We start from the raw sequence: 25,885 nt of genomic DNA, 5'->3' as shown, positions 1-25,885 counted from the left end.
TCTATCTACTGGGAGCTGCTATCTTGCTCCCTTCCCATTGTTCTGCTGATTGGCTGCTGGGGGGGTGGGGGCTGATATCACTCCAACTTGCAGCTCAGCAGTAAAGTGTGACTGAAGTTTATCAGAGCACATGGCTGTGGCACCCTGGGAAATGAAGAACATGGCTAGTCCCATGTGAAATTAAATATAAAAAAAATCTGTTAGTGCTTTTGAAAAACATATTTCAATGCAGGAAAAAAAAAAAACATGTTTTCACATGAAATTGTTCCTTTAAAAGTAAACCAAAGCAAGCAAATTTATTAAAGGCTTCATAGTAAATGGAAATGTATATGTTATATCTAGTTTTAAATGTTCTCTGATTAACATCTAGGGGATTTGTGTACCTCTCCAATGATTGCTCTTTGCCATTACTTGCACTAAACAGTAACAGACCTGCAACCCGACTCCAAGTCACCATCCAAATACATTTTATTGTGCACGATAATAACCGAGTCTTTGATATACAGGATGTCTTTGGGAGGAGATAATTTGGACTTTGGTAGATAAAAGAAAATAATGACTTTTTTAGGCATGGAACAATCTTCAAGCATAGTTAAAACCATCTTTATTCAACCAAGGGAAAACCTTGTGACAGGAAGTTAATTGCATTCTTCTCTCAACAAAACAAAGAAAAAGAGAAATAATGTTTCTTCAAATTAAAAAAAAGTAGAGGAGTCGTTGCTGAAATTCCTTTATTTTCTATTTTTTAACTGCAAGGTGACAGTTTGACATTACCAGGCTCTTCCAAGAATTGATATAACTTAGTAGTGTAAAAAGGTTCTTATTAAAGAGCCACTAAACCTGAAGTACAAGTTGATCCCATATAGAAATATTTATAACGTCCTAAACCTTTTAGGCTGATGTCCAACAGAGCGTGCACTAAATCTCTGCAATCAAGGGCAACTAACTGCTCCTAAATGCCTTTCCAATTATGACAATTGCGGTGGAAAGGCCTTCTCATCGCTTCGGTTTTCCAAAGTCACAAAAAGTTTCTTCCTGCAGGCAACTTCACGTGACTTGAAACTGAAGCGAAGAGGGCTTTCCACCAGGATTCCTATTGCCGGTGGAAAGGCATTTCGGTTAATTGCCCATTATAGCAGAGATTTATTGCAGGTGACTTACACACTCCATGGGACATCAGCCTTAAAGAAGTGGAGTTATTACACACTCTATAAAAACTTGTAGGTTACTTTATTCTGTTCAGTTTCAGTCATTTCAGTCATCTTGATAATTACTAATTTTTTGCTCACAGAGGCTTTCAGTGTCTTTCGCTTAGCAAGGAAAATGTGGCAAGAAAACATGGCTTCATCCACCATTTAGTAGTAATCACAAGACTAGTTTCAGATAATTACAGTAGGTTGGATGGGAATGTGGATACTGGTTAAATAGGAAAAACTGTGTGTGCAAAATGCTGGCAGATACTATAAGAGTTGAGCGCAGCTTCTTTCTGCAGGACTTTTTTTCCAAAAACATTCAACATCCAAAAGGAGAATGTCCTAGAGTGAACTAAAGAAGCTCACCGGGCTGTAGGTAAATTTTATCACATTTTTCTGATTAAAGAAAAAAGGAAAGTATAAATCACTTGGGACAGGGTGCCAAATGATAGACACTAGTGATGAGCGAATTTTTTTGGCAGCCATGGATTCGTAGCGAATTTCCGCATTTCGCCATTGGCAAATTGTTTTGAGAAACTTCAGTGAAAATTTGGCACTGAAAAATTTGTCGCGTGTCAAAAAAAATTGGTGTGCGTCAAATTGGGCACGCGCGGGTCAAATTGGGCATGCGCGCGTCAAGATTGGGCATAGTCACATCAAATTGGGTGGGTGACAAAAAAAAAAAAAGACACGGGCATTCCCAAAAAAATTGTGCCACAAATGCGTTTCACAAAATTTTCACCGCTGGCGACTTTTCTTGCCATTTCATGAATTTTATGGCGAAGCAAAATGGGACAGATTCGCTCATAACTAATAGATACCCTTAAGTGATTGAAATTACTTACTTGTTCATTAATCCCCAGTTCTGGCTCTACCTAAGATGATCAGAAAACCCTGCACTACACTGATGAGCCCCAAGAAGGGCGAAACCTGTCTGTAGTTGGGAATCTGATCAGCTATTATCCTGGCTTCTGCTTCAAAAACCCAGTGGGGGAGCTTTAGCCTATAGGATAGACTCATGTAAATGGGATTTTTTTAGGAGCCTTAAGGAATTTGTTCCCAGAATCTCTTTGGTCAAATTACTTATCTAAATCCCCAGGCAGATGCTCCTGTTAACAGAAAACTGCCCTGGGCCGGGGTTCTACAGAGCAATTCTCTTCCTGCATCTTTTTTCTTCACGCAGATATGCACATGTACAGTAGAGTGAAAAACTAAACTTTAACAAATAAGCCAGCTTTCCCTCTCTACTGCGCATGTGTCGGGCCTGGGGTAGATATGAAAGTAGAAGCAGGAGAAGGAGATCACTCAGTAGCGCTCATTAAGAAGAACCCTGGGCCAGTATCATTCAGACAGAGGGAAGTGTAGGGTGCAAAGGAGCCCTGTTCTTAAAGGAGAAGGAAAGGCTAAGTCACTTGGGGGTGCTAAAATGTTAAGCACCCCCAAGTGACTTTAATCGCTTACCTTTTACCCCGGGCTGGTGCCCCTGTTAGGAGAGAACAGCACCAGGCCGGGGTACCTGTAGCGAACGCGTCCTCCTTCCGCCTGTATTTCACTAAGAATAACACAATAGGCACAGAAGAGTGAAAAGCCAACTTCTCTGTTAAAGTTCGGCTTTTCACTCTACTGCGCATGCGCGCGCGAGCGATACAGGAAGGAGGAAGCGCTCTCTACAGGTACCCCGGGCTGGTGCTGTTTTCTCCTAACATGGGCACCAGCCCGGGGTAAAAGGTAAGCGATTTAAGTCACTTGGGGGTTGCCTAACATTTTGGCACCCCAAGTGACTTAGCTTTTCTTTCTCCTTTAATGTCCATCCTATTTGCTTTAACAATATATTATTTGGTGAATGGAGTGATTTTATCACAAACCCAATTGCATTTTAGGTTAAAATAATAAATAAAAAACACAAATACAAAAGTATTGTAGAAATTATGCTTATATTGGCTAACAATAAATAAAGATACATTGCAAGCTCTTAATCAGGCAAAATACAAATAAAAACTGGAATGGCACAACATATATATCTGAATAAGTTCAATAGAACCATTGTGATTGGATGCCTGTGACTGTACTACCCTAAGGGGCTGATTTACTTACCCACGAACGGGTCGAAATGAGTCCGATTGCGTTTTTTTCGTAACGATCGGTATTTTGCGATTTTTTCGTTTTTTTGCGATTTTTTCGGATTCTTTACGAATTTTTCGTTACCAATACGATTTTTGCGTAAAAACGCGAGTTTTTCGTAGCCATTACGAAAGTTGCGTAAAATCTGGCGGTTTTTTCGTAGCGTTAAAACTTGCGCAAAAAGTTGCGCTTTTTTCGTAGTGTTAAAACTTACGCGAAACTTTGCACCTTTTAAGTTTTAACGCTACGAAAAATGCGCAACTTTTCGCGTAAGTTTTAACGCTACGAAAAAAGCGCAACTTTTTACGCAACTTTCGTAATGGATACGAAAAACTCGCGTTTTTACGCAAAAATCGTATTGGTAACGAAAAATTCGTAAAGAATCCGAAAAACTCGCAAAACTTACGAAAAAGTCGCAAAATGTTCGTTTTCAAGTCGGAACTTTTCCAATTCGGGTCGGATTCGTGGGTTAGTAAATCAGCCCCTAAGGGTATAAATACCGGGGAATCCCCTACTGCTCAGATGAACTGAGGAAGCCCCTCGGATGAGCGGTGAAAAATGTTCAAGAAAATTCAGAAAGTCCAGTCACTTTAAGCTTTTTTCTGTTAGATACTGTACATTTAATATTGTCTTTTAAAATCATACACTGTAGGGTATCCCTCATTGAACAATAATGCTGATGATTTCTGAGGGCTATATATCTATATATCACAGTAAAAGGCAGCTATGAAAAAACTAACCATGGTTTGTGATCATTCACAATTCAGCCCACAAACCAGAAGTGAATGCGTTGCATCTCTGCACAACGGAACGCAAGGGCTCCACTGACAATTTACATCGTGTCAATAAAGGAAGAAAGCAAATTAGATTGCTTGATATTCATTTTGGGATCCTCCTTGTTCTTAGGATCATAAAACCATTTTTTTTTACAGAGTATCTTTTCATTTTTCATGGTACCAATAAATAAAGTGCACATCAATATTTAATAAGCATGGGGGATTTTGAAAGGTCTTGAATTGATGCGATCAGCATGAAGATAGAAGGTGAAAAAGCAGCCTGCACAAAATGGTTTATTAGCTGTAATATTGCTTACAAGTGCAATGCTTGGGGAAAATGGCTTGTTTATTGTTAAATTAGTCGCTATTCATATCTATCATTCCCTTTTCTGCTGCCATCTAAAACCCACTGATTCCAGTTGACTCTTGTAAAAGTGTAAGATCTCGACCCCCTTGGGTATTACTGAACAATGATAAATGTCATTTCTCAAGGCATCATAAATGACTACCCCCCCCTATTGCTTACTACATGTATTTCCTATGATGGCTGCCCTGAAGGTAGAAGTGCCAAATTTCCTTGAAGGGATTCTCTTATGATTTTATGGTGTACATTGTGTACATTGCAAATAATTCATTCTACGTTTTTTTTTTGCTGTAATATTGGTGTGTAGGTGCATTGTGCATTGTGCCTGAGTCTGAGCTTTCACAAGGAGCCTGTTAGAACACATTAGAACTGCTTTCCGGTAACCTATTGTTTCTCCTACTCAATGTAAATAAAGGAACAATGGTGGGACTTGAGTGTTTTACTATTGGGTGTTATTCTCATATATACAACTAGGTGGGGCATGAGAGGGCAAAAGAGAGGGAGGTGACATCACTCCAACTTGCAGCATAGCAGTAAAGAGTGATTTAAGTTTATGAGAGTGCAAGTCACATGGCTGAGGGCACCTCATCAGAATCCCTTTAATTTATTATTGGCAACAACTTTATTCAGCACTTTGCAGAAAGTATACATCATTCACTTCAGTCCCTGCCCCCAGTGGGGCTTACAATCTAAGGCCCCTATAACATTCACACAGTAGGGTCAGTTTTAGTTAATGGCTGTTACAGAGATTATACATCATTCCCTTCAGTCCCTGCCCCCAGTGAGGCTTACAATCTAAGGTCCCTATCATATTTACACATATTACGGTCAGTTTTAGTTTCTGGGTGTTACAGAGATTATACATCATTCACTTCAGTACCTGCTCCAGTGGAGCTTACAATCTGAGGTCCCTATAACATTCACACACTGTAGGGTCATTGTTGTCAGGAACCAGTAAGCCTTTCTGTATGTTGGCAGAGTATGAGAGGAATCTGGAGGACATGGTGGAAGCCCTCAGGCATGGAGAGAACATATAAATGCCTTTCAGCGCCCAAGCTGGAATCCCATTGATACAAAGCACAAGCACAACCCTCAAACTGTGCTTAAACAGTCAGTCACCTGCTTTTGCTTTTTTAAAAGGGGATGGGTCATAAAAGTATTATTAGTATGAAGATTCAGTAATCAATCACTTTATACAAGCACAGGTTGAGGCAGCATGAGTTAGCTAGGGATTTTACTCTTATTACTTCCTCTGAGTATTAATCAGGGAGACAGATTTGCTAATGACATTGTAAACTCGTATATAAATACAAGCACAAGTGCAAAGTGCAGAATTGCCTGGACTTAAACTCTATTTAAAGAGGCACTTACGCCTATATATGCCCTTTGCAACTTGCCAACAAGGTCATATCTGGTGCCATGAGCATCGGCATGCTGGAAATGACATTTGCGCTAGTAATGCATGGGTTGAAAATAATTTGCCCAGTGCCCGACCCTAACCTGGCTTAGTCCAGCCTAAGTCTGCCACACTAATTTACAAAGGTATATAGCCATGCTTGATTCATCAAAGGGGGCTGGCGGGCTCTAGACTGGCATTCTGTGGATTCTGGAAAATGTCAGAGGGGCTGTTTTAAGATGCCATAGACAGTGGGCCTTTGTGGGGCTGTATATAGAGGAAGCAGACCCAGTGGTTGGGGGAAAGGGGTTTTCTTTCTCTATAGTTGTGTAGAAGTCCTCCCTACCTGGCCCCTCTCCCACCTGTAAGCGAGTGGGTGGGCAGCAGGGGATGCTAGTGGGCCAGTGGATAGCAGGGGGGTGGCAGGTAGGGGTTGCAGTACACAAAGGTGGGGGGCTTGGTACATTCCCCACTGCACATCTGTAATATGCTGACAGTATAAATAAATGTATTCACCAGTTAGTAAATCTAGCTCTGTATATGCATAATAATAATAAATATAGCTGGCGCATAACTTGTCAGACCTACCTTAAACTCCTCCAGAATTTTGTAGCTTTTCCCATGATATTCACAAAAGTTTTTTACTTCCTTACACTCCGGACAGCATCCATTGTGTTCTACTTTAGTACACTTGGGGTGGATTTTCGGGCACTCCGGCTGGTCACAAACAGGTCCATCCTCTGTACAAACACAAGGGCAATTAGAATGCCCAGGAAAAAATCTCTCCTGAAGTTTGTATACAAAACCACTGTCATCCACGCAGCCTTTGCCTCTGTAATCATCGAAAATCAAGTTATCATTACTAGAGGTTTGGTCTCCTTCATCTGCAGCATAGTCTTCCTGGTTAATAGAAGCAGAGGATGCTGATGCTGTGATTGCCAATAGAATCATTGAGGCTGCAGAAATATGTAGAGCCATCCCCCAATGCTGGACCTTATATGTGCCACTCCACTAGGAACTGTATCCAGCCGCTGCCATGTGGGTCTGAATCAAGCAGCAAGGAGACTAGTACACTTGGGAATCTGGGGGATAAAAACACCAATTTTTAGTGTAAAAGATGTATGTGACCACTGTATGTGATAACATAGTCAGTATCTCAAAATCTATATGCAAGCATGCATGTACAGTTCTATGATATATGAGCTACTTGTATTCACAGCACTGTACATTAAAACCAATAAATTCATAGAACTATGCAATGGAATAGAAGTGAAGGCAAAAATCAATTTCCATTCAAGATTAGGGTGCTGTTTTATTAAAGGTTGAACTGAGAAATCCAAAAGGATTCCCAGCAGTTTGATCAATTTTACGATTTAAAAACACTTTCCTGGCTGCCGGGAACATTTTAATTCAGGAAAGTGTTAAATAAAAGGAAAGCATCGGATTGGCTGCTTTGCACATTTATTGCCTGTGGGTGCTAGTGCACAGCACTCAGTGCCTATTCCAGACATTCATCCCTGATGCAAATTACATGCAGGGATTTACAATTTGGACAATTATCATACGTTATATAGTCTGTATCAATAATGCTTTTAAGATCAGTATGGTATTGGGTATTGGTACCATAATGGTAGTTAAGTAATTAGTCCCTAAGCACCAGAGAGACCAGAGAGAGACCAGAGGGAGAAGGTCAATGCCCCATAGAGGTCACACACACTAACATAGAGGCCACACGCTAACCCCTTATGAAATAAAAACAAAGCTTGCCTAGAAGGATTAACCCATAGCAACCAATAAGATGTTTACTTTACATCAGTTGACCAGTAAATGTCACAGGTTGAATGGTTGCTAAAGGTGACCAGACCTGTACCTTTTTTACATACCCCAAAAGTGGGTACTGAGTGCTAAACGAGTGACTATAATTTGGGTGGAGCTCCCACTAACAGGATATAAAGCTAGAGGTGTATTGATAGCTTTGGATGCCCTAGGCCAGGGTTGTCTCACTGAAGGCTCATGGGCCAGATGTGGCCCTCAAAGATATTGTTATATCCCCGGCCTGTTCTAGCACCATCCTGAATCTCTGTGTTTCAAGTCTAAAATGGCCATTCGGTAAGTATCCGAGTACTATAGCCAATAAGTTAGGGCTCATTACCTATCTTTAAAGTTCAAGTGCTGGAGCACTAAGGGGTGCAAATTCATGTCCATTAACACTCCAGCACCTTCTACCACTTGGTTGTAATATTTAAAGAGGGTTTGCTTTGTACTATTTATCTGCAGTTTCCTGCAAGGTGTTTGCTCTCTGCCCTTCACCTTGGTCTGTTAATGCTTTCTGAATTCTCTAATTTTTATTCATAGAGGGCACCCAATCAGTTGGATGAAAAAACACAAATGCTAAAAACACTGATATCAGTGCAAATGATTAACTCCTTCTCCACTGACCAAGCATGGACTGAAAAAACATCTGATCAGGAGACAGTGGATTGGGCAAAGTTTACAACATCCCCACAATGGTCCACTCCAGCTATTTTGAGACTTTGGGAATCACTTACCAAATGCAGAGCAGGACACAAAGCACTATCCATTGTGCACTTTACATAAATGCCTGTTCGTCAAGGGCTAAGTGTGGGGCAAATTGCAAAGACCTTTTCTTTCCCTATGAATCCAGAGCCCTCTATATTTAGCAAAGCTGTATTCATAAGGGGAAGACTGGGGATGGAACATGGGCATCTTTTTAGACACCCCTACTTGCTTAGACCTAAGACACTGCAAAGTCCTGTACACACCGCCTTACTGTAATTACCTATGGACAATATATATGTGTAAGTGCTGGAGATCATTTGAAAGGGTGGAACTTGATGGCTAATCGTAATAAGATGGAGAAAATTTGCCTGGATAAATGGGTGGACATGACTCCCAAGCAGTGTGCAAAGCTGGCATGTACTTACCTCAAAATCCATAAAGCTGTTGATAAGTACTGCAATTGGTGACTCTAAAAATATTAAAATGTAGGCGCTGAACATTTTTGCAAACAGAATGTATCTATTATGACCCTGACAAAAGCACAAGGACACTTAGGGGTGAACAGTGCTCATTTGGGGCACAAGCTTGACTTTTTTTGTATCCTTCCCTCTTCTGTGTCTTATAAGCTCAGATTGTCTTGTGGCTGAGAAATGTGTACAACTAATGTAGCGAATTGCAACAGTAGCTCTCTAAGAGACTTAAGGCTAATGCCCCACAGTAATGATTATTGGCCTGCAGAATCATCCCCAACACTGGCATCAGCCTTTCCCTGTGCCTGTACCCAGAGCCATTGAGTCTGGCTGGGCACAGGCACATGGAGTGGATTTTGCCATTTGTGTTTATTTGCCTGCAGGCTGAGAAACAGCCCCTACGCTAGCATTAGTCTTTCCCTGTGCCTGCCCCTGGAGCCATTGTGTCAGCCTGGGAAATCCGCTCCATGTGCCTGCACCCACGCTGATGCACTGGCACTGGGTGTAGGCACAGGGAAAGGCTGATACCAGAGTAGGGGCTGAATTGAGGTCTGTGTTTTCCCGCAAGTAAAGTTTTAAGCCAAGCAGCATTTTTAGCTGCGGCTGAAGTTGCTTCTGTTTAGATGAGGACAAGGTGCCTAATTAGAGTAAGGTGCCAGGTTAAATCATAAAATATTAATTAATTAAGAAGAGAGGAGATTTAGAAGTGTGTATTGAGTGCTGATTTCCATGTTATACTGAGACACTCCAGACAAACAAATACCTGCTCTGTTCAGTGAAGGCCCATGCAGTTAACAAGTCTCATCGTTAATCACTTTAGCCTATTATGAGAAATCCCACCATAAACTCAAGCTAGTACTCCATAAATTCAGCCTCCCATTTTACTGCTCAGCAGGGAATGAGAAGCCTAAAGCAAAGCACACATCCCCAGCTGTCTGTGTGGTTATATTTCATATTGAATAAGGCCTCATTCTGCTCTGTGCACACAGCTTTCTCTAGAGAAAGTACATGGAGTTAAATCCACTCAGAATTGTTATACAGGTATAGGACCCATTATCCAGAATGCTCAGGACCAAGGGTATTCTGGATAAGGGGTCTTTCCATAATTTGGATCTCCATACCTTAAGTCTACTAAAAAATCAATAAAATGTTAATTAAACCCAATAGGATTGTTTTGTATCCATTAATGATTATCTATATCTTAGTTGGGATCAATTACAAGGTACTGTTTTATTACTACAGAGAAAAAGGAAAACAGTTTTAAAATTCTGAATTATTTGATTAAAATGGAGTCTATGGGAGACGGGCTTTCCGTAATTTGGAGCTTTCTGGATATCGGGTTTCCAGATAAGGGATCCCATACCCGTAGTTGGGTTTAAAATCTTGCAGAATCCTTCTACTGCTAGTTGGAATAGACTCACTTTTCTTTCCTGGCTGGGGAAGCGCTAACACTATCTTCTCTCTTCGAAGAGCCATACAGTGGATCAGGCATTATTGCTTAGAGCCACTAACATGCACAAAGGGAATCATGATGATATCCACAGGTCACTGCCCAAAATCTTGTGTCTATCTCTTCGCAGGAGTGGTCTTGCAACTAACAAATGGGACTACCCACAATGTACAGTCCACCTGTGCATACCTAAACGTTTCACTGATCATGCAGGTTCCTCAGGGCCAAACGTCTACCTTCTACACAACATGTTGTCAGGGACCTGTGCCTGCTGCATTAGTTTATTATTTCAAGTTATGGCAAAATGTTGGCTGCACAGCAAGCCCACTGGCATGTAAAGTCATTATGTATCAGAGCTGTAGAGGGAGTAAGTAGAACTAAAGAGGGGATAAAGGAAACAGGGATAATGGAAGAGGAGAAATTTTACTAAAATTTAGTAAAGATGAAAAGATTTACAGTCACATCTGTGTGATTTGTATGCTTTTCTAGTTTTTAATGCTTCTAATTCTGTCATCAATGTACCATATCAATGGGAAATATAGTTTAACAATTAAGGGGTTTGTGTGAAGAAAGAAAAAAGTGTCCTGTGAATTGTGTAGCCTACAAACTTGTCAATGAACAAAGTAAGGGGATTCCAACAACGTGAGATGCCTGAATAAAGGGGTAGGTGTTATGCTAACATTTTTAAATGTGACCAATAATTATTAAGAGATATTTTACAACACTCCAGGTGGTGATTGCTATAACTCAGCATATCTGGATGAACAGCTGGGTGGAACCCTAAGCTATAGTTTATAATAACTGCTAATTAAATGGCCCTATCTCTAATGTGCATGTAATAGCTGAAGGGCATGTTGCATAATCAATGAGAAGTGCAAATACAGCAGAACACAGCAATGGGGCAACATGATTTTTCCACTGATATCCAAGGCATGTATTCAGATATTAAATAGCAATGATGAGTGTGCCACAAAATTGTTTTTTTTTTTTTTACAAACAAATAAGTGGGGCCTATTTACTAAGCTTGCACTTAATGAGATTCATCCTCATGGTGTCACATGGTGCAAGACTAAGTGACTTAATAAGACCTAACTATCCGACCCAGAGTATTACAGAGTTTAGAATGATTCTAGATTTTTATTTTTTTTTTAAGTAGAAAATAGAAGTAGAAAAGTTTCACATTGGCTCAAGTGTAACTGTTTAGGGTGTTGTATCACTGAATGCAGAGAGAGTCCCCTCTGGTAAATCCACTGTTCCACATAAGTATTGCAGTGGCTCAATGCAAAACCCATAAGGACTGTGTTTAAAAGAGTAAAAGGCAGAGTCAACTTAAAATAGTGCAACAAAGCCCACATCCTGCTTGTATATAAATATACAGCTTGTATGATGAATGACACAATTACAAACAGCTTTATTACAAGTTTCCAAAGGGTTAATGGTTGCTGCAACAAACTGATCCCCCACCCCATGCTCCCTGCCTCACAAACACACATTCTGGCATGCTGCATAGAACTGTAAATACTGGGTGTGAATGGCTCAGTCTGGTTGCAAATGAAAATCAACCTTTTAATAGATGGACAGGTCAGGAAAAATAGGAACAGTTTTAAATCTTCCCTGAGCCAGGCTTATAGATAAGGTGTAAAACTGAGAGCAACAGCCGCATGGCTGGCTAAAATGAATGCTACACTGACACTGCAGTTTTCTTGTTGCCTTCACAGAGAGGAGACTGTAGATATTACAGCGGCATGTTTGGCATTAAGCAATTTTGTTAAGTGATTTGTAAGGTGCCTCTGCATTTTACAGGGTATTGAAATGAAAGCTGTGTGCCTGGGAGCCCTGGAAATTCCTTATCATTTGAATCAGCTTCTATAATCCTCCCTAAGAATGCTACAGGTTACCTATACTTTATTATTCATAGAAACCGGCACGGGAAGCATACAACCAGCATGCATTATAGCTGCTGCCAAAGTAACGTATATATTACAACCTTCTTTAGAGTGAATATGTACAAGATCAGATGTATGGGGGCTTGTAGTGAAATAGCTGGAGAAGTAATGAGGGCCCTGTTCACAAGAGCTTACAATCTGGGGTATGGAACTGGGATGTTGGAGAAATAGATAACCTGTGTGTTGGGTCTTGGTAAGTTAAAGACTGATTTTAATTCTGTGAATATGTATATAACCAGCTGTAAATGGATACAAAAGCATTTTGATGATGTGGAGGTACAGATATAATTACTCCAGCAGGCAGGTTGTTACATTGAGAGGTGCAATGACTGATTGCAAACATTAGCACTTCCCTTACCTCAAAGGGGTTAATCCTGAAGATTAGCAGGACAACCTTGTGCCAGTAGAACACAGTCCATATTTATCCCATCCTAGGTGTCAGAAGGGCCCATTTTAGGACGAATTAAAAGAGCGTCCTTTCAGTTTCCCATCCATGGCACAGGAGCTTTGGTAAGGATACCGTATTGCCACCAGGTTTCCTAACTCTGCACAGATTGGTTTACTGATATGCAGCAATAACCCCCAAACACACTGAGATTAATCCACAGCTCATTGTGACCTTCTGGTAGTTGCACTGGAGTCCCAACTGCAATATATCCAGTGTGCTTGGGTTCCCCTCTGTCAGTGGCAGCTGAGGAGGCGGTGTGTGTGTATGTGCATGTGTATATTATGGTTTCAGCAGCACAAACAGCAACAGCATGAAGCTCAGCCTATGCCCAGTCTGGAACACCCTCCGTACCATGGCAATATGTTGCTTCAGTGGGAGGCTGCAGTCACAAAAGTAGCCAGAGGAAAGAAAGGAAGGCAAATTCATAACTTTTTACATCTCAGGACACGGCGGGCGATCACCCTGCAGTGTGGAAAGACAATAAATAGAACCAACATTTTGCTTCAGAACCATAGTCAGTTCAGCACCACATGGAGATGATAATAAGAAGGGGCAAATAACTCCCCAGAATGGTTAGTTCCGAACTAGCTTCACCAGCAAGAGGAGATCTGATGCTCCTTGGACACATCAATGCTGTTCATCTACACAGCGCTTGCCTGTAGCACCACGGACATAGTGCTCTCTATTCCGCACCACGGACAGCAGCAATGCGCCTTATGCCACAGGCTGTTCAGCACCACAGACAGCGCCTCGGAGCTCCGCAAAGAACTGATCTCAGTCGCACTGAGCGCTGCCCATCGAGACGCGGCACCAACTGCGTTCAGCACCACGGACAGCGGCTCCGAGCTGTTCCCAGGGAGAGTCGCACAGCACAATGGCACACAGCGCCCCTGCAACAGCGACTCACAACTACAGCAGCAGCGCAACGTTCCCTCCACTGCACGGCAGGACGCAGCACTGCTCCAGCCCCCAGCAAAAGAGAGGCGTTTAGGGGAGACTGCTGATGGAATGAAGAACAGGATCTCCTAACGTGGGCTGGGGCAGACTCTTCCCCCTTCCCCTCAGTTAACTATTTGTGTAACGTTGGCTATAATAGTGACGGTGCTTAACTAGTATCCACTCAACTACTGCTGGCATCATCCACTAGTAGATAAAGGTCGCTGGGGATGCTGGGATTTTGAATTGAACAGCAGCTTGAGTGTCCCAAGTTAGACCTTATTTACAACACTCACTTGTTTATAGCGTCAGTTTAAACAGGCCATAGTAAATAGGTCCGGAACTTATACACACTGATGTATAGAACCGACATTTTAGAGCCCTGCTCTAAATTCAGGTAGTACATAAAATTATTTGTGCAGTTTTTTTCAATGATCTATTAATAGTTCATGAGCCATTGACCCCTATTGCCATTTTAGTCACCAATGTAAATGTATTATTTTAGTGCTTTGCTCTGCAAGTGGGTATACCGACAGAAACATTTGCCCTTGAATATGAAAAGCCCTTAGAGCCAGAGCCTGCATTTTGGCTACACGAAAGGCCGTGGAGAATTCATTACCCAGCGTTTATTATTATGCTATTCCAAGGTCAGAGTATTTACTGAAGCCGCCGGCACTTTACTGATATGGTTTAAATACTGTTTAAGGGCTTAGTATACCTCTGGGGACTAAGGAGAAGATGCTGAGAATTCCTCTTTGATACCATAGGAACGCCCAGTTTCCAGACTTAGTTCATCCATAATCATCCTCCAATCTGTGATATCATTGCTAAAAGCATCACTCGCGTTATGATAGCGTTAAGGTGCGGCAATTGCAATACAACGTGTAGTAAAGCATGGAAAGGTGTCAGAGAATGCTGCACTTAATTGCTGTAATGGATACATATATTAAAATAAAGCACAGGCCACTCCAACTGCAAAATATTTATTCAGGCTCAAGAAATATTCGTTCCATGAAATTAATTTTGTTGCTTTCTGGGCGCAAACTACTTCATACGGGTCTTCTTCAGGACCAGATTCGGACTGTACCGTCGGAGCCCCCAGAGATCAAGTAATCCCCATTGTGGCTGAATATTACACACTGAACGTCATCCTCATGTCCGTCCAAGCTCTCCAGCTGCCCGGATGGAAGAGCCAACAGCTTGACTGAGCCGTCATTGCTAGCGAGGGAAACCGACTGACCTGCGGAGAGAAGGAGAGCGGAGAGGTGAGCTTCGTGCTGAGGCTGCTGCTGCTGCTGGGAATAATGATTGCTCCGCTGATGATGTGCACTGAATTAATGCTTTTATTGGAAATAACTTCAATGCAATCGTGGTAAATCAATTTAAATAAGATGCCTTGTCCAAGCCAGCAAATAAACTCATAAATCCTAGCCAAGGACAGCTTTTACCTGTTTGGTGCAATTAACCCTTGGAAGCAAAAATACTTTAGGGCTCAACTACTACGTTTAACCCATTCTTTAACCCATTCTAAATAATTAGCAATTGAGGTAGTTATAAATGATCAAATTTGGTTTTAAAGCAATGGTTTGATATATGTTAACCCCTTCAGATTGACTTCATGATAGTAAATGAGTTTGTGCTTCATTATTAAGGGTTAAATGTTACCAGTAAAGACAAAACATATCCAGATTATTTAGTACAAGATACATATTTTTCATAAGTCCTATCTTTTTTTTTTAAGTTATAGACTGGACTAATGGGGGCTACTAGTTATGTCTGTGCCACATAAACACCTATATGATATACAGTATATGTATGTATGGGATCTGTTATCCATACAGCTCTGAATAATGGAAGTCCATCTCCCAGACTCAATTTTAAGGATATAATTCTAATTTCTAAAGATGATTTCCATTGTTCTCTGTAATAATTAAACAAACATAATAGCTTGCACTTGATTGTAAATAAACAGCAAGAATTCATAATGGTGTAAAAACAATCATATTGGGTTTATTTAAACCCTACATTATTTTTAGAAAACTAATTACAGATTACAGAAAGCCATATTCAATAAACCTCAGATCCCAAGGACTCTGAATAGAGAAAGAATAGGTTCCAAGGACTCTGAATAGAGAGGGAATAGAGAGGGAATAGAGAGAGTAAAAATGGCAGCATTCACTGATTCACTGTATCTGTTCCAGCAGTTCATTTCTAAGGTATTTTAATGCTGGTTGTACTTAAAGTGCCCCAAGTGGCCAGAAAACATAATGGGGCTCCTGCAAGGTTTTGGCAGTTTCTGAATTCTCAGGGGAAGCAGCCAAACAGGAAGAGAGCATGTAAGAGCAGCCCATATAGCAAACGTCCAGGTGATGGAAAAGACAAAAATGGCCCTAAACTTGATGGATCCAATAGTTGTGCAGCATTTTGATCATCTGCCTTCCAGTGCAGCATTATAAACACCAACATTTCATGGTTGTGCACAAAGAACCTGCTAAGAATATGTTAGTATTCCTGATTAATAAAATAAAAAAACTCAACATTTTCCGATGGAATAACCCAACAATGCCCTACTGACTCATATCTTGGTTTCAATCAGTTCTGCAGCGGTGACCTCATAAAAACACGCAAAGTCCCCCCTGACTGGATAGTCAGCGAAGATTAAGGGGGAAAAGCTAATAGAAATCCAATCTGATCTTATTTGAGAACGTACATCAAGAGGGTTGTTCCATGTGCTTTTAGTTTGCAGCTTTATCAGAATTGCGCTTTTCAATCTCAATTCTCAGTCAATTGTCCTTCAAGTCCATCAGACCATGTCGATGTCAGGATTGTTTTGTTTGAGTTATCTGGGAAAACACACAGTGGAGGGATAGAAGAATGTATCAAAGATACATGAGGTTTAACCCTTTGTGTGCTTTACTCTGGGATGCGCACCTCATACCTTATGTGTAGTGGCCTAGTCTCTCAGATCACCATTCTAGCACCTTAGCAATGGAAAAACTTACTAACCCAGTACTGCTGGATTCTCTTATCTGTACTGAACAGAAAATCAAAAAGATCAATTGCCTTGTCTTAAGAACAATTTATGAACCTTGGCATTTATACAGCTAAAATTAGCTGCAGCCTACAAAGAATTCTAGTATTTACTCAGGCTGTAATTGAGGATTAGGGATTAGCAAACTTTTTTGCCCAATACAGTTATGTGGCGAAATGAGCTGTTTTTCCCTTGATGATAGTTTTAGAACATCTGTGCTAGAATTCCACTATGTGGTCTGTTTTGTCTTTTTTTCCCAAGTAGACCAGTTGTACTATAGTGACAAGAAGCTTTTCTAACAAGGTAGGGCAATGTATGAGCCACTGCAGAGCTAAACACACCATAGCACTTACTGTATCCGCAAGCACAGTAGGCAAGTTGCACTTTAGTAGCAGTCAGTTGCACGAAAGAAAAAACTTTCATGACAAATAGTGATCAGTGAATCTGTCCAGTGTTGCCTCGCCATAAATGGTGAAAAACTTGCGAAATGCGCTTGTCGCACAACTTTTTGGTTGCATGCATCTTTTTTGTTGCATGCTTTTTTACACAACCGTGCCCAATTTGACGTGACCGCAACTTTTTGATGCACAATGAATTTTTCTGTGGCAAATTTTCTCAGAAGTTTCACTAAACAATTCGCCAATGGCGAAATGCGCAAATTCCCTGCGAATCCATGCCTGGTGAAAAAATTTGCTCATCACTAATTAAAAATAATTGCATCAAAACACACTCCTTGCTCCCCCTATAGTCGTGCTTAGTCCTTCCTGCCTTTAGTTCTGGATCAAGAGCTGTTGTGCCTATTGATACAGGGAAACAGTGGCGCTACTGCCACCTCTGGGCCAGGCATTAGATCCAGGGTTCTCTCAGAGTCCTACGTCAATTGCTGCATTTCAGTTGCACTGAAAGAATAGGGCAAACGTCACTTGCACACAGAACAGAAATGAGGCCAGGCAGTATAGCGCAATTGCACCAAATTTGCAACAGAGCACACACACACACAGTTGCATCCATTTTTGTGCCAAGAGAATTGGTCATTTGCATCTGCAATAACACTGGAATTCTGGGACTGAATTGTGGAAAGAAAACATGATGATTGCCTTCCATTGCACTTTGCTTGCTGCACTTGTGGCTGTAAATGAGCCCTAATAAAAATGTAATTTTGCCTTCCCACTTTTTGCCTTTAGCAAAATATTTTCAGTTAAGCAAAATGACTCCCATTCACTAATGAGGTTGCTTATGAAATAATACAATGTCTAGTGGAGTATGAACAATACAAGCACCTATGTGCAGAAGGCAGAGCTGGGAATTCCTCCAAACATAAAAGGCTCATTTTAAGGGGGACAAATAATTTGCTTTTTTTTTTTTTTTAAACTGCGTTTAAAGCTTCCAGCTTCACTTGCAAAGAACATGGAGCCGGGCTCGCACAGAGCAGGTGGGATTCACACTGTAGGTTTGTTTAGCATTTTAATGGGGCTGCTGGCCCTGGAGAGTTGGGGGACGGTGTTACTGAGCAATACTGATTCAAGACTACTCCTCTGGTGTTGCTGACTACAGCTCCCAGCATGCTTTACTACTTGATATTGCAATGTATGATGGGATTAGAAGAGTAAAGTATGGAGTTCATAAATGCTTAGTGCAAGTGACATTTATATTCTATCTGTGCTGATTAAACTAAGGGGAGTTGTGCATGCTCACTTCTCCTGCCTTTTTTCTTATTTTGTGGGGGAAGGGCTTTTCCATTGGCCACTTTGCTAGTATGAGCATCACCCCTACCTTTTGTTGCTGCCCAGCCCTTCTTATACAGAAGGGCTTTTGTGAGGAGATGGAGTGAATTATGGAAACACTTGATCAAAATTTTCATCTAAGAATAGTGATGAGCTAAAAAAAGAAAATTCACAAAAATTCACGGAACGCATTTAGCGCACAATTTTTTTGTCAGTCCTGTCTTTTTTTTGTCCCCCACACAATTTTGCAGTGACCGCGCACAAATTTTGACACAACCGCGCCCAATTTGATGCAACCGTGCCTTTTTTTGACACAACCGTGCCCAATTTGCCGCAAAAAAATTTCCACACAGGGAATTTTTTCATGGCGAATTTTCACAGAAGTTTTTGTGAAACAATACATCAATTGCAAAATGTGCAAATTTGCTGCGAATCCATGTCTGGCGAAAAATATTTGGTCATCACTATTTAAGAAATCTACATGGGGATAAAGTGTTGTATCTCTTTAAAGGGAAATGTAAATGTAAACGAGTCTTTTTCGGCGATTTCCTGAAATCGCGCCGCCGCGTCTGCCATCCCACCGGCGACTTACATGTTCGCCGGTGGGATGGCAGGGGTAGGCAACTCGGGGAGATTAGTCGCCCGCGAACAGGGAGTTTTGTCGCGGGCGACTAATCTCCCCATGTGCCAGAGCCCTTAGACTTAAACTTTGTGCTACTAGCCCTCCAAAGTAGGCATTTACAACCTAGTTGCAAATGCAAGAGGAATCCACTCTACTGGCTCATTGTTATGTGATACATTAACATTACTCTCATTTTAAGCAAAACATTAGATTTTTTCATGGATCTATTACTTTGCCATCACATAAATGGCTGAGTTTGTTAGAATAAGGCTGTCTCAAATCAGCATCTTTTCTGCTGTTGCTGAACTAAGGCTTCTATTACCTCAATGCAACAAAGAGCTAATGGGTGATTCTGGTAGTTAATTCAGGTACAGCTGAAAAGCCAGAGGTTTCTGATCCTTGCTCTGCGGAGTAATGTGTCAGTTGCCTGCACTGCTTGTTAGTGCTTGTGTCTAAACCCAGCAGTTAAGGTTCTCATGAAAGCTCCTTTATATCTGCATCATGATTTCATTTTTGCTTACTAGAAATGAAGTATAATGTACCCAATCCTATCGGACACTTTCCTAATGCAGTATCTTTTCTTTGCAGCAATCCTTGGAGCTGAATCTCCCTTTAATATTCCAATTAGCCATTTATCATTCCATCACCAGGCATATTCTGCCAAGACGGAACTAATAAAATGATACAATGCATTAATAAGCTTGATCTTCACTCTGCATCGTACAGCACTACTGCTCAATGTTAATGGCTAGAGATCAGTCCCTAACAAGAAATGATGTTGCACATACCCTTGTTTTACAGCATGTTTAACAATACACACAAGACATGGAACCAAATTCCCTTGAGCAGATGAGAGACAATGTGTTTCATTCATTATTCAAATAGCGCAGAGCACACTACGTGAGGCTGGAGCCTTCTTAAATGTGAGTGCTATTGACCGGCCAAGGAATGTGATAAGGACTAATCTGCTTGCCAGTCCCTAAGCCAATCATTATAACAATTACATGAACAGAATCTTTCCCTGTTGCTATAAGCAAGCTCTTAAACCACAGCAATTCTACAGTGCACTGAGGTTACCTTTTATTGTACAAAAACGTGAAGCAAAACACAGGATGAAATAAACATCACTTTATCTCCTATATATAAGCTGTACATGTTCTTTAGAAATTAATTAAAAATGAGATATCTGCAGTGTGTTTTTATTTGTCTCCATCAAGGGGCAATTGCAATTTTCTGCCCTGGTAGAAGAGATTTTAATATCTGTTGGGTACAAGGGTAAATTATCCCCTGCCACCTTGACTTCTTGTGAGTATGCACCAACTGCACAATTCTGGGGTTTGGTCAAATATGGAAATCACCTCTAAAGATTTGGACTAATATTGACCTGTATTTACATCCTTACTCATATATTCAAATTTAATGTATAATAATCTATGTGTGTAAATGTAAGGGTTGCGACTTGGTTCAACTGGATACTAAGAATAGTTTTGGTGTACCCCTGCTCTTTTGCTTGCCCCCTTCTTCACAGCCCAAGATTTTGGATCTCCCTTCTATTGATGATGATGTCACGGTTTAGTTGCCTTGACATCATTAAACTATTCTGGGAGTCCAGTTTAGAAGATTTCCGCTTTAGCTTCAAGCATCTCATGGTGTTTTTCCGCATCTGTAAATGTATATATTCAGCCATAGCAGGAGACAAAGTACTGTAGTTTTTGGGGGAAATCTTCCTACTTTACATGGACTAGATGAAGGGAGAATGTTGGGCTATGCCCGGCCCGCTGATATTACAGAACACATATTATTTCCAAATGCAGTAAACAGTGAGACCTTGCCAATGACTATTCATTGTTCCTGTGGCTTAATAGTGTTTGGAAGCTCACCAGACAATATATAGCAACAGAGCTAATGTTAGTGTGCAGAAGGGAGTATTAATCAGAGAGAGATGATTGCAGCCTGGGTCCTGTCGCTGTTGTTCCCTGTATGGTTACGCTCCTGTAAATTTTGTGTCCTTTTGCTTTAATACAACAGATGATGTAAAGGGGAATAGCAATACTTTCTCTCTTTGTCCCTTTCCTTTAGTCAAGGAAGCGACAGAGAAAGAGAGAGAAAGAGAAGATCAAACATTTCAGGAGGACAGATAATACATGCATTCATCAAACAGGATTTTATTCTGTACAATGAGTTCTAAGCAGAAAATTGTTACAAATATTCAAAGGAAGGCAAAATCGCTTCAAATAAACAATATTTCTTATGGTTTACAATTAATGTAGTATTTCAGTTGGTTCGGTAAAATTGTCATTGTTTTGAAATGTACTGCTTAAGTTTATATTCCTCTCAAGACAACTTCGGGCGACTGCGGGACATTGCAGCGCACGTATGCCATCCCACCAGCGATTTACATTCTAGCCGGTGGGATGGCATTGCGGGGAGATTAGTCACCCATGACAACGAAGATTTGCCGCTGGGTGACTAATCTCCCTGTGTACCCCTGCCCTAAAGGGCCTGCAATATTCCTATGAATACAGCTCTACCTGCATTTGGCAACAATATATTCATTAAAGGCATGGTTAGGCATGTAGGCAACCCCAGTGCTCCCTATGCATACTGCACCTCTGCACCCAAATGATTTGCAACTGATTTGCGAAGCAAAGGAGTGGGTACCTGCAATAACCCTGGAATTCTGGGAAATATCATTGCACTGTGGTAAAAAAAAAAAGCATGGTGTCTGTTGTTGCACATTCCAACTGTGTTAGTAAACAAGTCCTTGTGTGTCTTTTACTTGTAACATCTCAGGAAAGATGCCAATCAAGCAGGTTTCCTAGGGAACCAAACGAAAATGTAACCTCTAGATAGCAACTGTTGCTTATAAATGTAACTCTCCTCTTCTGTACATTAACAAAAGGCTTGAATAGCAATTAATAAAAGTAGTAATAAAAACATATGACTCTCTGATTCAGTTAGGGAGGATCTATCTACATTCTGGCACCCTGCTGCTAGTAGGAACATGCCAAGGGTGCACAGTAATAGTGATGGGGCTACAGCCTTAGACAGACAGTGCTGACTTAAAGGTCTACTTGAGCAAGTAAGGGGGGGGGCTGGATCGAGAAGTGTAATGTTAACTGAGGAGGGGGGAGTTCAAGTGGGTGGAGGGGGGTTCAAGCAGGTGTCATTGTCTCCTCTTTGACTGGCTATGCCGCATAGAATTTACCATGCTTAATTAAAAGCAAGTAATAGGCTCTCTCCAACACTGTCCTTTCCATGAGTTTTTGTGACATAGAGAAGACACAGACACATCAAGTTCTAATGCGCTTCCCTTAGCATCCCGTCGCCATGAATAGAACACCTTACGATTTCTCTAGTTAACCAGCTGAGATCTGCATTGTAAACTTTTATGTCTGTGTGGTCGGAGCAGATATCAAATCGTTTCTGGTCTACAAACTTTCCATTTTTAAATGAAAAAAAAGTCTTTAAGGGAAATGTAATAATGTGGGAAATCAATAAAAGAGAGCAAGTTTGAATGGCTTCATTAGTTGCAGAAGAAAGAATGCTGCCCAGCGTTTGCAGCCGGCGCTCATTGTGCCCGTTATGAAGGAGAGGGAGAAGAATGGCGAGGCAGGCCACATGTTACTGGTAAGGATGTTAATTAAACCTGGCCTACACGTGTAATGTGTTTCCCTGTCACAGGGAAAGGTCAGCACTCGGCACACTGTGACACACAACCCGAGCAGGCAAAGGCCTGTGCATCCAGGGTTTAAGTGTTTGTAATTATTGTGCTGTCAAACTTTTTCCATGTAGCGGCCCGATAATCTGATTAATCACAAGGCTGCAGGGCAGATTATATTCAATTCCTGGTTACACAAAAAAATAGATATTAAAAACAGATATTGTATACAGTGGAAATTCTTTTACAGGGCCGCATATTGCCCCAAGGCTTCAAGACATTTCCAAGGACCCTTAGTTCCAGTGATTCCTTCAATTGCATGTACTGCATGAAAGGGGTTTTCCAGACCCACTCTGTTATATAGGCCAAACATGTTACCTAAGGGTTCTAGGAGCTGGAGTTCAGCAACATCTCAAGGGCTTTAGGTTGCAGTAATACAGGCCCCTAATACTATTCCTCCACAGTCTTATTCCCACCCAGGAACAGTATAGACCATAGGGGCTCAGGACATTTAACCTTAAAAGGCAGTTTTGTGGTTATTGACTGACAAAATTCAATCAACCCAAAAAACTTCAATACATATATAAATATCAGTTGCAACTAGTTAGTGGATAAACGTTGCAGAGATTGAACTTTAAACCTGTACCAGCCATTTAGCATGTCGCATTAGTTGGCTAGCTGTTTAAAAACAAATATCTGACTGGTTACTATAATGTATTACACCAGGCAAACTTTTTACTTTTTATTACATTGCACCATGCAGTAGCCAGCAGCTGTTTGTAACCCCCATTAACCTCTTTACCTTGGCCAGGTCTATTTTTAATGGAACCACTTTACTAGACTCTGACCCATAGACTCTACAGAGCCTAGAACTCTGGTTCCTGAATTTCACATTTGTAGATTTTACAATCCCTGGTTAAACATTGTCATAAATGTCGCAGGAGCAATCCTAGCCAATTGCCCTTCACTTTGTCATGGTTAAAACCCCTGTGTTCCCAAACTCCCCTTCTATGGATTTTACTTTACCTTGTCAGCTGTGCTACTTTTTTGATGACCCATAAAATGAATCATTCTGTCAAGGCCTCCTGCTTTATAAAATAGGAAGATTGCTGTGCAGTGTGATTTGAAGCTCTATAGGGGATTTATAAGAATAGTGGTCGGATAGTTGCATTACAGAAACACACAGTGGGAAGTAAAACAAATATTTCTGGAGACTCAGACCAAGCAAAAAATGTCTTTAAACCATCAAACTCCAAAGTCTTTTGATGGCTGTTGTCCTATCTCAGTTACAGAAGCACAGATGCACATTGAAAAAGATATCAATAAGTAAATTGTGTATCATAAACCACAGAAAAAACCAAAGCCCACCTTTTGTGCCAGGCAGGGACCTGCAAGGCTATGGGCTATTTTTTTGATAATACAGTGTACTACAAAGTGTGTATCTTTCCTTCTGTGTCTGTGACTTTCCCTTGCTTTTGGCTGTGTGGCTGTATTGGTTGTATCCCTCTGACTCATGTATTAAGGTGATATCTGTTTTTTTTATATTGTAATTAATATCGCAGTTACCACCTAGTATACCTGGATTCTACTCCTTACTACATCTGCTGGGAATCATGTATTATCTGTGAGCCAGTAGTTAATTGTTTCCCTAATCCACTGCCCAACACAGCGCACTAATCACAGGAATCTATCACGTTCTCTGGAAAACCTATGGGCCCTGACCTTTCTTGGCTACTGGGCAAACAATGTGGCTAAACTAGTGGCCTAGAAGGTATAAGTACAGTAGGGTGAAGTCAAGTTTTAAATAGTGGCAGAGAGACATAATGAAAGATCCTTATAGGCTTTAACAGTGAAAGTAATCCCCCAACCAACATATTCATATACAGCTCTACTAATATATGTGCATTAAAAAAAGGGAAATGTAATAATTTGGGATGATTTATTATGCAAACAGCACTGAAAGGTTTATTTACGAGGGACTATAATTATTGATGTGAAGGCTTCTGCCTCAGAGGAGGAATTAATCAGTCTTCTTGAAGTCTGGGGGAACAGAGGTTCTGACATATTAATAGAACTAATAGAAAAGACAACGACAAGCTTATATTCTAAAATAACTTTGGGTATATTGAGAACATTGCAAGAACAGGTACATATAAAGGATAAAGTTGGTTTTGTGGAATCCTGTAACTATGCAACTTCATAGGCCGGACAAGTTTATTGCAGTGTACCTTGCATTACACTGAAGATTCCAACTCCCTTATGTAACTAAAGGCACTATGTTTGCCCGGGAGCAGTAACCTGTAGCGCCCACTGCGATGTTTGCTTTAAAAATTAGTGACCAATAAATGCTACCTTCTGATTGGTTGCTATAGGTTACTGCACCTAGGTTAACTTAGTGTTAATTATTGCATAACCCTATACAACTTGATTTCTAGGTATTTAAGGGCCCCTTACTGACTGTAATATTAATATTTATGGCCAGAGGTTAGATTTAAGGGCATCTAATGACTGCATAATGAAAGAAAATATAACAATAAGCACAATATTTGCCAGATACATTGCGACATTCACGGGTGGCGGACATTTTCACCAGGAAAAAAAAACAGCTATTTCACTCTGGGAAAATGTTCATTGACTCCAATGCATTTGGTGCAAGAGAAGAACAGAAGTAAAAACCCACTGACTTTAATGAATTTGGCATTAAGAAAAAAAGCATTGACTCTAATGCATTTGGTGTAAGGAAAAACACTAATTGGCTTTAATGAATTTAGCATGAAGTAAATGGTGTATCAACTCCAATGCATTTGACGTGCAAAAAATGCAAGAAACCCCATGCATTAGGCACTTGAAAGATGTCTGGTGAAAAATGGCCATTGACTTTAATGCATTTACTGAAATTTACTTTTTCCGATATGGGATACATGTTGGGCAGAATGTATTGAGCTCGCTATCTTTTGGCAAATACGTTCACATCATTTTTAGCTAAAATAGAATGTTTACCTGTACTGGGCAGATATGAAAATAAAGTATTCTTCAGCAAAATCCAGCACTGGGTGCTCAGTTGAGCATCAGAGTCCTTATGGAGAGCACCCACGTTCACAGGGTGCACACAAGTTGGAGTGATACCACTCTTATTGGCCGGGCCTCTAGAATACAGGAAATGTCGCGAGTGCAACCCTAAACAGAATAGATTTTTTTCTACCCATTTCAATGAAAATTGATCCAGG

The 25,885-nt window shown here is 40.8% G+C and overlaps 2 protein-coding genes across 3 annotated transcripts in view; both read right to left on the bottom strand.

Moving 5' to 3' along the window:
• Positions 1-14,524, bottom strand: part of vwc2l (von Willebrand factor C domain containing protein 2 like) — a 90,770-nt gene extending 76,246 nt beyond the window's left edge. For both annotated transcript variants that reach the window (XM_018097632.2, XM_002932017.5), the window contains exons 1-2: positions 12,595-14,524; positions 6,439-6,932 (exon numbers count right to left, since the gene is read on the bottom strand). In XM_018097632.2, coding sequence (XP_017953121.1) covers positions 6,439-6,828 — 390 coding nt within the window. In that variant the 5' untranslated portion in view covers positions 6,829-6,932; positions 12,595-14,524. The remainder of the gene's footprint in view (positions 1-6,438; positions 6,933-12,594) is intronic.
• A 63-nt stretch (positions 14,525-14,587) lies between these two features.
• spag16 (sperm associated antigen 16) overlaps positions 14,588-25,885 on the bottom strand; it is a 459,738-nt gene continuing 448,440 nt past the window's right edge. Inside the window, exon 16 of the mRNA XM_031892910.1 lies at positions 14,588-14,860. Within this exon, the coding sequence (XP_031748770.1) occupies positions 14,685-14,860 (176 nt within the window). The 3' untranslated portion in view covers positions 14,588-14,684. The remainder of the gene's footprint in view (positions 14,861-25,885) is intronic.

Source organism: Xenopus tropicalis, chromosome 9, assembly GCF_000004195.4.
Source record: "Xenopus tropicalis strain Nigerian chromosome 9, UCB_Xtro_10.0, whole genome shotgun sequence".
Taxonomy (NCBI): Eukaryota; Metazoa; Chordata; class Amphibia; order Anura; family Pipidae; genus Xenopus; species Xenopus tropicalis.
The sequence above is the reverse complement of the archived record's forward strand: the minus strand, read 5'-3'. Positions and strand labels throughout refer to the sequence as shown.